Raw genomic sequence first — 14,615 nt, forward strand, 5'->3', positions numbered from 1 at the left:
TCAGAATGAGAGAGAATATTTGCAAGTCATGTATCTGGTAAGGGACTTCTATCCAGAATATATAAAGAACTTTTACAATTCAGTAATAAGAGAACCCAATTTCCAAAATCCATACTGGACTTGAGTAGACATTTCTTCAAAGGAGGTACCCAACTGGCCAATAAGCACATGAAAAAAGATGCTCAACATGATATGTAAATGAAAGCCACAATGAGCTCCCATTTCACATTCATTAGGATAAGATAGTAAGTTAAGGATAAGATAAGTAAGACAGATAGTAAGAAGTGCTGGTGAGGTTGTGGAGAGATTGAAACTCATATATTTTGGTAGTGGGGTTGTAAGTCTACTGCCTCTGTGGAACTCATTCTGGCAGTTCCTCAGAATTTTAAATGTAGAGTTACTTGTGACCCAGTAATTCTACTCCTAGGAATATACACAAAAGAACTGAAAACAACTGTATACACAAAAAGCTGTATGATTCTGTCTATATGAAGTGTCAGAACTGAAAACAACTGTGTACACAAAAAGTTGTATGATTCTATCTATATGAAGTGTCAGAAAATGTACATGCCTAGAGATGGAAAGTAGATGGCAGTTGCCAGGGCTGGAGAAGAGAATAAATGACTGCTAATGCATATGGAATTTCTTTTTCAGACAATGAATACATTCCAAAATTAGATATTGGTGATGATTGTACAACTTTGTGAATATACTGAAAACTACTAAATTTTATACTTTAGAAGCATGAATTTCATGATTATGTAAATTATGTCTTGATAGCTATTGCCAAAGAAAAGGAGAATTCATTTATCTTTGTTTTGTATTTAAATTCCAAGTTTTTAATTTTTAACAAATTCTAGTTCACTGTATTATAAATCTGTGATAGTTGATTGCTCGAGGAAGTATTAATATTTGAGGCTAAAAATAGGAAGATGTTCGTATTACAGTGGCAATATTTATATTTAAATAAAAGTGTACTAAAATCATTTGTATTTTGACCTATTTGGAACTAAATGTTAAATAGAATTTTGGGGAGGGGGTTAGGGTTTTTTTTTTTGTCATATTTATTCTTGGTAAATACTAAAAAATTTCCCTATGGCCATAGGATGTATATTAGTGGATTTATGCCAGAACAGAAAAACTAGAAATGGAATGGATGATGTTGCTCAATTTCTAACAGTGTAAGTTGTGAAAAGCCATAACATTTCTCTAGAGTGTTTCTTAATATTTTTCAAATAAAATGTTAAGAAAATTTGAAGGAAAAAATTAGAATTTGGAAGCACACCTGTGTGTTGTAAGTAAAATGGATTTGAATATTTTGTGGGAGTGCAGTTTTATGGGTAGAACAATCATACGTTTTCAACTCCAAATCCCCTATACCTGGTGTAGTATCTAACATACCCTAGGTATTTTTAAAATATTTATTGAATGAACAAAAACTGTGGTGTTACACATAAACTTGGTCTAAGTTTTTATTTTGGCTGATTCCTGCCATGAATTCAAGTCTGCCTTTGAGGGAGGTTATTACTAGGAGATAACACAAAACAAGATAAGCCACTAATTATTCTCTTCTCAGCTAGACAAATTTTAAAAATCTTATATCTTTAATTTTTAAAATTTCCCTTTTACTGAGAAACATTTTACACGTAGTAAAATTTACCCCCTTTAAATGTACAGTTCGATGTAGTTTGACGAATTTATATAGTCACGTAAGAACCACCACAATGAGATATAGAACATTTTAATTTCCCCCCAAAATTCCCTCTTGCCTGTTTGTGGTCATTCCTCTCCCCCCATCCCAGCTTCTGGAGACTACCGATCTGATTTCTGTCCTTTCAGCTTTACGCCTTCAGAATGCCACATAATGGATTCATGTGATACATACTTCTGTGTCTGGCTTCTTTCACTTAGCAAACTGCCTTTGAAATTCCTAGGATGTTGTATAATCAGTACTTTTTTCCTTTTTATTTCTGAGTAGTATTTCCATCTGCATTTTCACATTGTCAAAAGTAAGTTTATTGATTCCTGTCTATGCATACATAAAGAATAATGATTTAGAACTTTGGATAATCTCACCACACTTTGCAGCAAGTAGGAGGCAGTTAGTTCTTCTGGTATGTTCCACATATGACCTTGGATGCTCCTTTGTTGGACTACAAGTTGGGAGATTTCACAAGTGGCTGTAATGGCCAGGACCCAGTCGCAGCTGTGTGTGAACTTGACCTCAGGGTTTTGTTTTTTCTTCAAGAGCCTAAGTAGTTTAGCTGATGTTCTTACAGTTTGCATTTTCTCTTTGGAAACTTAGAGGTGATCTTAACTTTTGTAGACAACCTGGACTTATTTGCCTATTTACTAAATAAGTAAGTAGCTCTTCATCCTTCATAGAGTTGGCTACTGCCCATTTTATAAATAGCTGTGGTTTCTAGGCCCATCCTTTGGGAAGATTAATGTGATGGTGATGCAGTGGGCAGAACATGAAGAACATATTCTAGTCTATGTATTTTATTTGGGTATACCATAATCTGCTTTTGTCTTCCTAAGTCTGATAAAAGTAGCATGACTCATTAGTTAGATATACTTGGGAGACTCACATAGTGTCATGGTAGGTAATAGAAGTGTCTTCAGTTTAAATGGTTAATAAATGAATTTCAATTGTATTTTATAGAAATAGTCAAATGCTTGATGAAGATGATATATTGAATGAAATACCAAAATCTTCCTCAGCTGATTTGCCTGATAAAACACCCAGTGCCCCACGGCGGGAAAGAAGTACAGAAACAGCAAAGCCCCAGGCCGCTGCAAATAACATGGTAAGAAATTTAAGATCTCACCCATTTATAACACGTTACTTAAGTTGTATTGAGGAGAGAAAAGACAACTGATATTAGACATATCTTGACAAAATTGCTAGCATTGATCTGCTTTTCCTGTTTTTAAGTAAAGCTCTAGAGAAGGTCACACTAGACCAACACTTCAGCTAATAGAAATGTTGAATTTCTTCCTTTGAGAAATTTAACTAATTCAGTCCACAGCTGCAGATGGGTTTTTTAATGGTAGCTTTCTTCAAAGTAAATCATTGTGAAGTTTCATTAAGGATGCAGGATTATTTTTAGCACTTAATACGTAGATGCCTTTTAGTCTTTCATAGGTGAAAGTAGAGACTTGAGTAAGCAACAGCCAAATCCTTCCGAGAGGAAAAGAATCCTCCCAGCATGGATGTTAACAGAAAATTCAAGTGATCAGAACCTTTCAGTCATCAGTGGAGGTAGGTTTTGTTTCAAGAAATATTTGACAGAATTTGAAAGTTTTTGAACAAGTGAAGATAAAATTATAGTTATATATGTGTGTAACTTAGCATAACATTTCTTTAGGAAGGAGTCTTCATGAAGTTTAATTTAAATCATAAATTATTATTTTGTGCCATTTATCAAACACCGTTCTACTACTTACTATTATTTTTTAATTTTTTAATCTTTTAGCAGCTTAAAATAATACCCGTTATTAACTCACAATTTTAAAGTCTGGGCAGATTTGACTTAATTGTCTGTTGAGATTTTCACGAGACAAATCCAAGTGTCAAGCTGGGCTCTGACCTGGGCATCATGGGATATCCACTTACAAGATCATTTCAGTTTTTATGGAGAATTTGCTTCCTTGTAGTTGGAGCCTTTGACTGTGTGGATCACAATAAACTGTGGAAAATTCTGAAAGAGGAATACCAGAGCACCTGACCTGCCTCTTGAGAAACCTATATGCAGGTCAGGAAGCAACAGTTAGAACTGGACATGGAACAACAGACTGGTTCCAAATAGGAAAAGAAGTATGTCAAGGCTGTATATTGTCACCCTGCTTATTTAACTTCTATGCAGAGTACATCATGAGAAATGCTGGGCTGGAAGAAGCACAAGCTGGAATCAAGATTGCCGGGAGAAAGATCAATAATCTCAGATATGCAGATGATACCACTCTTATGGCAGAAAGTGAAGAGGAACTAAAAAGCCTCTTGATGAAAGTGAAACTGGAGAGTGAAAAAGTTGGCTTAAAGCTCAACCTTCAGAAAACTAAGATCATGGCATCTGGTCCCATCACTTCATGGGAAATATATGGGGAAACAGTGGAAACAGTGTCAGACCTTATTTTTTTGGGCTCTAAAATCACTGCAGATGGTGACTGCAGCCATGAAATTAAAAGACGCTTACTCCTTGGAAGAAAAGTTATGACCAACCTAGATAGCATATTCAAAAGCAGAGACATTACTTTGCCAACAAAGGTCCGTCTAGTCAAGGCTATGGTTTTTCATGTATGGATGTGAAAGTTGAACTGTGAAGAAAGCTGAGCGCCGAAGAATTGATGCTTTTGAACTGTGATGTTGGAGAAGACTTTTGAGAGTGTCTTGGACTGCAAGGAGATCCAACCAGTCCATTCTGAAGGAGATCAGCCCTGGGATTTCTTTGGAAGGAATGATGCTAAAGCTGAAACTCCAGTGCTTTGGCCACCTCATGCGAAGAGTTGACTCATTGGAAAAGACTCTGATGCTGGGAGGCATTGGGGGCAGGAGGAAGAGGGGATGACAGAGGATGAGATGGTTGGATGGCATCACTGACTCAATGAACGTGAGTCTGGGTGAACTCCGGGAGTTGGTGATGGACAGGGAGGCCTGGTGTGCTGCGATTCATGGGGTCACAAAGAGTCGGACACGACCGAGCGACTGAACTGACTGACGGACTGACTGAGTCGGAGGATTTGTTTTCCTGCTGACTATTGGTCAGGGCTCACTCTCAGCTACTAGAGGGCATTTTTCAGTTCTGAACTTCATCTTCAAGGCTAGCATGGCACAACAGACCTTTCTCGTGCTTTGCATCTAATTTCTCCTTGGTGACCAACTGAGAAATCTCTGCTTATAGAATTTGTTGATTAGATCAGGCCCATGTACATTATCTTCCAGTTAATTAACTCAGGATAAACTGATATGTAAACTTAAAAATAGGTGCAACATTTATTTTGCCATATAACCAAACACAATCATGGGCATGATATTGCATTCACAGTCCTGGGGATTATGACAGGAAATCTTGGGGAGGGTTCATTTTACAATTCTGCAGACCACACTAATGTCTCTTTACTTGTCCACTCTCCTCATATTAATATATCATAATTTAAGCAATATGTTATTATTTAACTTTTGTCACTGTCCCAAATTATAGTGTCATTAAGTGTGATTAAAAACTGTGTAAATGTCTTAAAATAATGTCTACCATTATTTTATTATTATGGTATAAATTGTAGAAAGGAAATTACTTGATCAGAAACTACAAGTATTAAAGGATCATGACATGTTACTAAAATACTCCCTTTGTACTACAGTGAAAAAAAACCATTTTGAAAAATTGTTTCCTGTCAACTCTAGGTTTCACCCATAACAATATGTGCCATTTATATATGTAAGAAAAATAGTAAAAGTAAATGTAGAGGCAGTAGTACACCCATTAGTGAGGGAATTCACTGGAGCCCAAATGACAGGGATTGAATCCTAGTTCCTCTGCAAATTCTGCTAATTATTATTATTATTTTATTTTAAATTCTGCTGGTTTTTTGATTTATACTAATTTTAGTTCCAGATGTCATTAAATAGATTTTCAAACTAATCCATTAGGGTCATGCCTATGATAAAAGACAAGCACAGTAAAAACATTTCAAATTAAATTAAAAAATTACAAGCACACAATATTATGTGCTGAAAGAGTCAAAGATGATGAGACCAGTGTTCTAGCACAGTTTGTAGTCGTGGCAGATACCACAGTCATCTTCTGGATATTCCCATTGATTAAAGATTATTAAACTTTTTGCTACATTGTATTATTCAGTCAGCATTTCATGTGCAACTTCTCAGTCATCTGAGGTTTAATTTCTGTTGGTTGCCTGTTTTCCTTTATGTGGTCACATTTTCCTGTTGTGCTATTGGATGTTGGATGTTATAAATGATATAGTATAGAGACTTTGATTTTATATCCTTCTGAATAAATATTTTTATTCTAATAGGCAGTTAACTTGTCCTAATAGAAAATAGGAAATTTTCTTCCTGTTTTCTTTCCCCCCACCAAGATTATGAAAATCTTATGCTTTACTTTAAAAAAGGTATTTTCAAAATTTAATATGATTTTTCACCTACACAAATGCAGGGTATAAAATAATGTGTGATGAAGTCAGTGATGGAAGAGCCAGAGATTCATGTGAGTGAGGATTATTCCTAGCTCATTGCAAGCCTCGATCACAGCTTTGCAGCAGCAGAAGTGGAAGGGGCAGCATATAGGCCATGCCACTCCTTTTAGCTCTGTCTACATTGTCCCAGAAAGGAAAGAAGCATCAGAGCTGATGGAAGTTTCATTAAGTTTGTCAACCCATTCCTTCCTTTCCTTCTCAGTTAACAACTCAGGGATCTGTACATAATATTCCTTACTTAAAATGCTAATTTGGGTAGGATCAGAACGATCTTGTGGCAAGAATAGGTTATATATTATGTGTTGAGGGAGATGTGATTTAATCCAGAGCATTTTCACATTTAAATCTAAGATTTCCTGGTAAGGGTTTTATTTATTCCAGGACAGTGGTTTTGAATTCCCTACTCCCCACATCATTACATGTATATCTTTATCAGTAACATTTCTCATTAAGTGTGGGTCCTCTCCTTTTGCTGGAAGGGAGTGGGAATGGGGGATGGTAGTGGAGAGGGGGCAGATACTTCCTCTCATTAGAACATTTTCTGTAATATAGAAAGAATAACTACTTAACCAAAAATTGACCAGTGTGAATTTCTTCCTTGCAGGCAAGTTCTTTTCTTTCCTAGTTGTCTTGTTCTGTAATTGCTTCTGTAAGGCTGGGCTGGAAGAAGCACAAGCTGGAATCAAGATTGCCAGGAGAAAGATCAGTAACCTCGGATATGCAGATGACACCACCATTATGGCAGAAGTGAAGAGGAACTCAAAAGCCTCTTGATGAAAGTGAAAGTGGAGAGTGAAAAAGTTGGCTTAAAACTCAACATTCAGAAGACGAAGATCATTGCATCTGGTCCCATCACTTCATGGGAAATAGATGGGGAAATAGTGGAAACGGTGTCAGACTTTAATTTTTTGGGCTCCAAATCACTGCAGATGGTGATTGCAGCCATGAAATTAAAAGACACTTACTCCTTGAAAGAAAAGTTATGACCAACCTAGATAGCATATTCAAAAGCAGAGACATTACTTTGCCAACAAAGGTCCGTCTAGTCATGGCTATGGTTTTTCCAGTGGTCATGTATGGATGTGAAAGTTGGACTGTGAAGAAAGCTGAGAATTGATGCTTTTGAACTGTGGTGTTGGAGAAGACTCTTGAGAGTCCCTTGGACTGCAAGGAGATCCAACCAGGCCATTCTAAAGGAGATCAGCCCTGGGATTTCTTTGGAAGGAATGATGCTAAAGCTGAAACTCCAGTACTTTGGCCACCTCATGTGAAGAGTTGACTCATTGGAAAAGACTCTGATGTTGGGAGGGATTGGGGGCAGGAGGAGAAGGGGACGACAGAGGATGAGATGGCTGGATGGCATCACTGACTCGATGGACGTGAGTCTGAGTGAACTCCGGGAGATGGTGATGGACAGGGAGGCCTGGCGTGCTGCGATTCATGGGGTTGCAAAGAGTCGACACGACTGAGCAACTGAACTGAACTGAACTATCATTATTACATTAATTATAATTGTCCAAAATATATTTGCTTCCAATTATGAATATATTCATTTATTTTCACTTGGTAAATGTACCATATAAAATATGAAGCACTTTTTTGGACATCTCACCTTGAAAACACAAATGAGAGTAATTTGACATTGCTTTAGACAGGAATATTAAATAGTGTGTGTGCGCTAAGTTGCTTCAGTCAGGTCCGACTCCTTGTGACCCTATGGACTATAGTCTGCCAGGCTCCTCTGTCTATGGGATTCTTCAGACAAGAATGCCATGCCCTCCTCCAGGGGATCTTCCCTACCCAGGGATGGAACCCCTATCTTTATGGCTCCTGCATTGGCAGGCACTAGCTCCACCTGGGAAGCCCCCATTATATAGTGCACAAAGCTAAAGCTTCAAAATAAAGTCTTTGCATTTACGCATTTCTTATAAATTCCTACTTTGGGGAAATATAAGAAAAAAGGTAGGTTACTTAACTTTTTTAAAGACAGATTTAGAAGGAAATAACAGTTTAGTACTTGAATGCAGCTAATTAAAGTTTGGAGTACTTTGACTTTTTCTGCTTTGTAGTTTTTATTGTTGTTGTTATGTTCGTTTAAGTAGTTTATCATCCAGGTCAATAGACCAATGCTAGTGATTTTTAAAAAATCAATTTCCAGGATGCATTTTAGGCTCATTTAGGTATAGGATACTTTAAATCTTTTTACAGCTTTAATACTATATTGTGTTCATTGATCTTTATGTAGACTACCTGAAACCATCTTGATATTTTTGAACCATCTGTGTCTTTAAATACAGGACAAATAATAATGTTAATTGATGTTAACTGACTTGACTTACCTAAGATCATAATAAATGGCAGAGATATAATTGAGATGTAGCTCTGCCTGACTGTAAGGCACATGCTCTGAACCATATCACTTTATAGCCACCTAAATTTACCCTCTGTATGTTTTGGAGGTTTAGTTTTGTTTTTGCTTTTTATTTTATTAATATGCCCTTGCATTCTCTTCTAGATCTTTTCTCAGTTTAACTGTTGTTTTAACTCTTTTATTTTTAATTTTTTTTCCATTTTTATTTTATGTATTTATTATTATTATTTTTTTTTTTTTTTACTTTACAATATTGTATTGGTTTTGCCATACATATGTACATGAATGTTTGCTGTGATCAGGCTATCCTTTCTGTTTTTCAACTAATATACTTCTAGTTTATTTAGTTTTCTGGGTCCCCAGGTATTATCCCTTGGATGTTATCATGAGTTTCTTAGACCTGAGCTAAAATTGTTTCCATGTCCCTTAGTGATTGGTAAGTGAGTATATTTGGGCAAAGACTATCAGAGCTTCCCCTTTTCTTTGCTTATGTCTGCTTCCTTAGGTCTCTAGGGCCCAGGACAAGGTGTAACTCCTAGGGTTTGATGTTCTTGGTAGATTAAAAGGAGCTTTTATATTTTTACTGGCTTTATGCTACCCTTTAGTACTCTTCTTTCCCCATCTTCTAACCCTCCAACATGAAGTAATGAAAAGTGACAGATGCTGATAAAGGTTGAAGTAGTAAATAGTCCCCAAACCGTTTGGTTTACATTTAATTTTGTACACTGAGTATTTTCTCTGTGACAATACAGATGATAAATATTTAACTGACATTGTTTAGTTTGATTATAGTTCAGTGTTTACTTAAAGTACTAGTTATTCTGTTTATCTCAAGCAACCTTGTTAAGTGGTTTAACTAATTCTGATTGTTTTTAGCCTCTTGGATTTTCTAGATGTATAGTCATATCTATAGAATTATGATAATTTCAGCTCTTCTGATCTATTTATTGCTTTTAAAAGCATTTCTTATTTTATAAGTTAGATCCTGTAAGTTTTAAATAAAAATGGATAAAATTGGCATCTCTGTGCCTTTCCTTTATCACAGTCTGGGCCTGGTGCCTACTTCTAGTAGTTGATAGTTCTGCCATAGGACTTGGTTAAGTTGACCAGTGAAAAAGAATGAAACACCTCAAAGCAAATTAGAATGACACACATTTAATGTACAAGGAATTATCAGTTCAAATTGGTGGAGAAAGGATGCATCATTGTTAAATACAACGTGGGAGAATTAGATTTCCATCTGGAAGAAAATAATAATAGAGCACTCACTGCTCATGTCACATTTATAAATAAGCTTCTACTGAATTAATAACCAGTGTTAAAAATTGAAACTAAGGCATTTGAAGAAAATTTGGGGAAACATTTTTCTATTACTTCTGGGAGACTTTGCTAAGATGATGGGAAGCCTAGAATAAGGGAAAATTTGACAGACATATTTTGGTCCAGAAATTCCAACTCTAGATATTATTTTCTGGGCTCCAAAATCGCTGCAGATGGTGATTGCAGCCATGAAATTAGAAAATGCTTACTCCTTGGAAGGAAAGTTATGACCAACCTAGATAGCATATTAAAAAGCAGAGCCATCACTTTGTCAACAAAGGTCCATCTACTCAAGGCTGTGGTTTTTCCAGTGGTCATATATGGATGTGAGAGTTGGACTATAAAGAAAGCTGAGCACTGAAGGATTGATGCTTTTGAACTGTGGTGTTGGAGAAGACTCTTGAGAGTCCCTTGGACTGCAAGGAGATCCAACCAGTCCATCCTAAAAGAGATCAGTCCTGGGTGTTCATTGGAAGGACTGATGTCGAAGCTGAAACTCCAATACTTTGGCCACCTGATGTGAAGAGCTGACTCTTTGGAAAAGACCCTGATGCTAGGAAAGATTGAGGGCAGGAGGAGAAGGGGACGACAGAGGATGAGCTGGTTGGATGGCATCACTGACTCATTAGACATGGGTTTGGGTGGACTCCGGGAGTTGTTGATGGACAGGGAGTCCTGGCGTGCTGCAGTCACCAAGAGTCGGACACGACTGAGCGACTGAACTGAACTTTGTGTTAGGTCCAGGTCTAGACACTGGAGGCACAAAGTAGGGAATAGTGAAGAAGGCACAGGAAGCCTCTGCCCTCTTAAATTAGAGAAGAAAGACAACCATGAAGATTTCCTTCTTTAGATCTTTTTTCTTTTCTGATTAGATAGTTCATGAATTTTTAAACAAAATATGATACTGACTTAAGTTTCTCCACTACACTGAACCTTGAATAAGGGTTATGACAATGCAGTATCCATTGTTATTGGAGATTTGTTTTCTTAGTTACGTTTGTAGAGGTTGCTTTCCCTTTTCAGTTATTTTAGGTTTTTAATCTGTCTTTAGGTAAGGTATCTAAAGGTAATCTGTTTTAAGGTAATTTAAGTTGCATTTCTCACTGTGGGTGGTAGGGGCTCAGTAAGTATGTGTAAAATTCATTGGTTTCTATAGATCAGATTTTCTGTTAAAGAAATTCACTGCTAAAATTAAGAAACTATCCATATATGTATATCACTAATATACATGTGATACTCTGATAATTTATGTATCTTACCTGATTTACTACTCCTAATAACTCCATGAGTTATTATAATTCCCTTTTTCTAGATGATGAGACCAAAGTTCAGAGAGGTAAGGTTAAACAGTTAAAGGATGGTGCCTGTCCACATTAGCATCTTGGCCTGGATATATATCTTCAGGGCTGGAGTTCTTGGCCATGGTGCTGCTTAATACTTCTTGAGATTGGGAAATATGTGTTTTCAGATTGGCCTTAATATAGATAGAACTTTAGTTTTTGCTCTTTTATCATTTTTATTTTTGCTTTCATTTCTTTTTTTGGGGGGGGGTATGAATTATTGACATTTGAAGGTACGGGAGATAATTTTCTTCTTCTTTTTCCTTGTGTTTATGTGCTTGTGTATGATTAAGGTAATAATGTAACCTGGGAAAGTGAAAAAGAAAGAGTCTGCAAAGATAAAACCCAAGTAAACATAACACAGCCAGGAAAAAAGCGATTAATTTCATCAGGAAGTTCAGAAAGTACATCAGCAAAGCAAGACACAGGAAAAAAGTGCAAAAATGATGATCAGGAAGAGTCTATCATTTCATCCAAGGTGATTTTTAAAATATTCATTATTTGGTTGTTTATTTTCTCTGACAAGTGTTCTAGTTAAGATAATTATATGCTATATATATCAATGAAAAACCAAAAATGCTTTTTATATTGTTTCTCAAGATTTGTTATTTTGTTTGATTTTGTTGTTTGGCTTTTTAATATAGGACTTGCAATGTAGAAGAGCTATTTAATTTAGAAATTTTCAAACTGAAAAATAGGTGGAGACCACTTGACCCTGGTCATAATTTGGTACCTTCCTTTTGAAACTCTGGGTTTTTGGTCATTCTCAAGCTGCCTTTCACTACTTTTCTCTTGCTAAGTATTAAGAGAGGAACAATTAATGAGTAGTTCTTAACAGCCTGTTGCATAACTACTTCTGGGTTTACTTGCAGTATTTATAAATCTTTTCTATCCTCTTTCAGTTTTTGCTAATTCATTAGAATGGTATGGCTGACTTAAGCATTCTTTGATACTGGGTACTCTAAGAAAATGAGATTATTGGATGAATTTTAAAAGAAAGAAAGGGGAAAAAAAGGGAGAGATATGACTCTAGGACAAAAAGGTCAGGTATTCTTCCTTTCAGGAGAAGAGTGGCTTTAAAAGATCATTTTCATGATCCTTGTAGTCCTGTGGCTACGCTGTGTGGGTCTCCATCTGTTTAGTCTCAGGGAGAGCCAAAGGAATAGGATTGCTTTTAGAATTGTATGGACTGGATTGATTGAAATTTCAGCCACTATCCCAGAGAATCAGGTCTTTTATAGTTCTCCCCTCACTCCTGCCTCCTTTCTAGTGAGAAACAGGATCCTTTCTTCCAGCTAGAAAGCAGGGTCTAATCACTATAGGCTCAACTCTTCTGCTTACTTATGGAGTCAAGCTTAATAAATGAAAACAAAATGTATTCTAACTCACATATATGGACCATAAAAACTTACCTATAAATTTTATGTGAATTTTGAGCCCTAATATTCTCTGCTGTACTCTCTAAACATATTATTGACCTAAAGGAAATAGATTTCCAGATATTTCTCCAGCAAAGATGAGTTTATTTGGGATCAGCAGAGAATTGTATTTTGGAGTCTTCAGCCATGGGTGCAAGTTCCTGCATAGCAGAGGAAAAAGAATACTTTTATAGCTGATAGTAAACAGATTTCATGGTTTTTCATTGGCTGAGTCTTTGCCATGAAGGAAGAGGACTCTTTCGTCTTCCAGTTGTGCCCTGCTGTCATCTCAGGGCATGAGAACTGTACTTTCTGGTCTCCCAACTCTGTTTAACTTTTTACACTTCCTCATTTTGGTCAGGATTTTTCTCTGAAAGCATTGCTAATCAAGAGTCAGGTTTTCAGTGACTTTATGTCCTTTAGTGCCAGGAGGGACCTTTGCTGGGTGTGGCATCTCACACTGGAGAGAAAGTACACAGATGGAAACCTATTGAAGTCACATTCAAGTATCAAGGAGAGGTAGGAGGAAGAATTTTCAGGCACTTTTAATCTAAAGTTTGTATGTTATCAAAATCATAGAGATTGGAGGATATTGAAGTGTTCTGTCGTCATCAAAGGTTTGACAAACAAGCTGCCAACAGGCCTGGTCTGGATATCTTCAGAAAGCTGTCTCATCAGATGTCATCTGCTTCAATTCTGGGAAATCTTCTCTTTCAGGTCATCAGATAATGTGCAGATCTAGTCAGGGTTTGGTACATTTTTATATGTGTCATGTGAATCCAAGAGTCTCCTTGGGGTTTGGTGGCACAAAGGCTGGTTAACAGTACGTGATAGGGGCCTTTCCAGTGAGGTTGAAGAGAGTTCTTCTGGAGGTGCTTCTTTCCAGTAGACAAAATGTCCAGGTTGTCAGGTATATTTTAGGTCATCATCCCCCAAGAGTACACTGTGAACAGATTGCTCTACCAAAACACAGTTATTTTTAATAGTATTTAGGCTTTTGCTATATTGGAGTATCTCTCCTTTTACCAGTTGTGAGTCAAAAGAAGCAAGAGCATCCTGTGGCTATCTTAAGGTGCGAGAGCTTATGAGTTCTGAAAGGGGTGGATCTGAGATTCAGAATGACCAATGACAAGGCATTTTGGCCAAAATTTTTAGAGGGCCTTTACTAATTTTGTCAACTGAGTAGTAATAATACCATTAGTGCATTCAACTAAACAGGGATCACTTTCAGCACAGTGAAAGTGTTGAAAATTGGCCAAATAGCACAGACTTGTTGAAGTGAAAGTGAAGTCGCTCAGTCGTGTCCGACTCTTTGCGACCCCATGGACTGTAGTCCACCAGGCTCCTCCATCCATGGGATTCTCCAGGCAAGAACATTGGAGTGGGTTGCCATTTCCTTCTCTAGGGGATCTTCCTGACCCAGGGATCGAACCCGGGTCTCCCGCGTTGTAGGCAGACACTTTACCGTCTGAGGTAAAGTCCAGGGAAGTCCACTTGTAGTACCTGACCAATAAGATGTGTTCCTTGATGGCCATGAAATTTGAGAGGAATTCCCCTGATAGGGATAATCTTTTCTAAAAGGACTTTACAGAAGCAGTAGCATGTCTGCAAGGGATGCCTGTCTGTATGTGAAAACACACAGGCCATTACTAAAACATATTTGTATCCATGAGCCAGAGCAAGTTGTGAGACCTTGAATAGTTCATTGGGCTGTTTAAATTGTCTGGGAGCATTATAAACAAGCTTTCTTGGGTTGTATTTCAGACAAGTGGGACAAGTGAGGTAGATATTTTTGATGGCCTTGTTAATGTTTGCAGATCAACACTGATTGATGAATGCTATCATTTTTTTTTCAGTAGACCAGTGGTTTAATGCATGTACAGTGCTGAAGAATGGGGATTTTAGAGTGTCCAGGAGGACTGGGTTGTTAGTCTAAACCAGAGTTTC

The 14,615-nt window shown here is 37.0% G+C and overlaps 1 protein-coding gene across 3 annotated transcripts in view; it reads left to right on the top strand.

Annotated features, from left to right (window-relative positions):
* APLF (aprataxin and PNKP like factor) overlaps positions 1–14,615 on the top strand; it is a 93,459-nt gene that overhangs the window by 30,388 nt on the left and 48,456 nt on the right. For all 3 annotated transcript variants that reach the window (XM_059891126.1, XM_005212845.5, NM_001077874.1), the window contains 3 exons: positions 2,666–2,810; positions 3,139–3,265; positions 11,544–11,728. In XM_059891126.1, coding sequence (XP_059747109.1) covers positions 2,666–2,810; positions 3,139–3,265; positions 11,544–11,728 — 457 coding nt within the window. The remainder of the gene's footprint in view (positions 1–2,665; positions 2,811–3,138; positions 3,266–11,543; positions 11,729–14,615) is intronic.

The sequence above is a fragment of the Bos taurus genome, chromosome 11 (genome assembly GCF_002263795.3).
Source record: "Bos taurus isolate L1 Dominette 01449 registration number 42190680 breed Hereford chromosome 11, ARS-UCD2.0, whole genome shotgun sequence".
NCBI lineage: Eukaryota > Metazoa > Chordata > Mammalia > Artiodactyla > Bovidae > Bos > Bos taurus.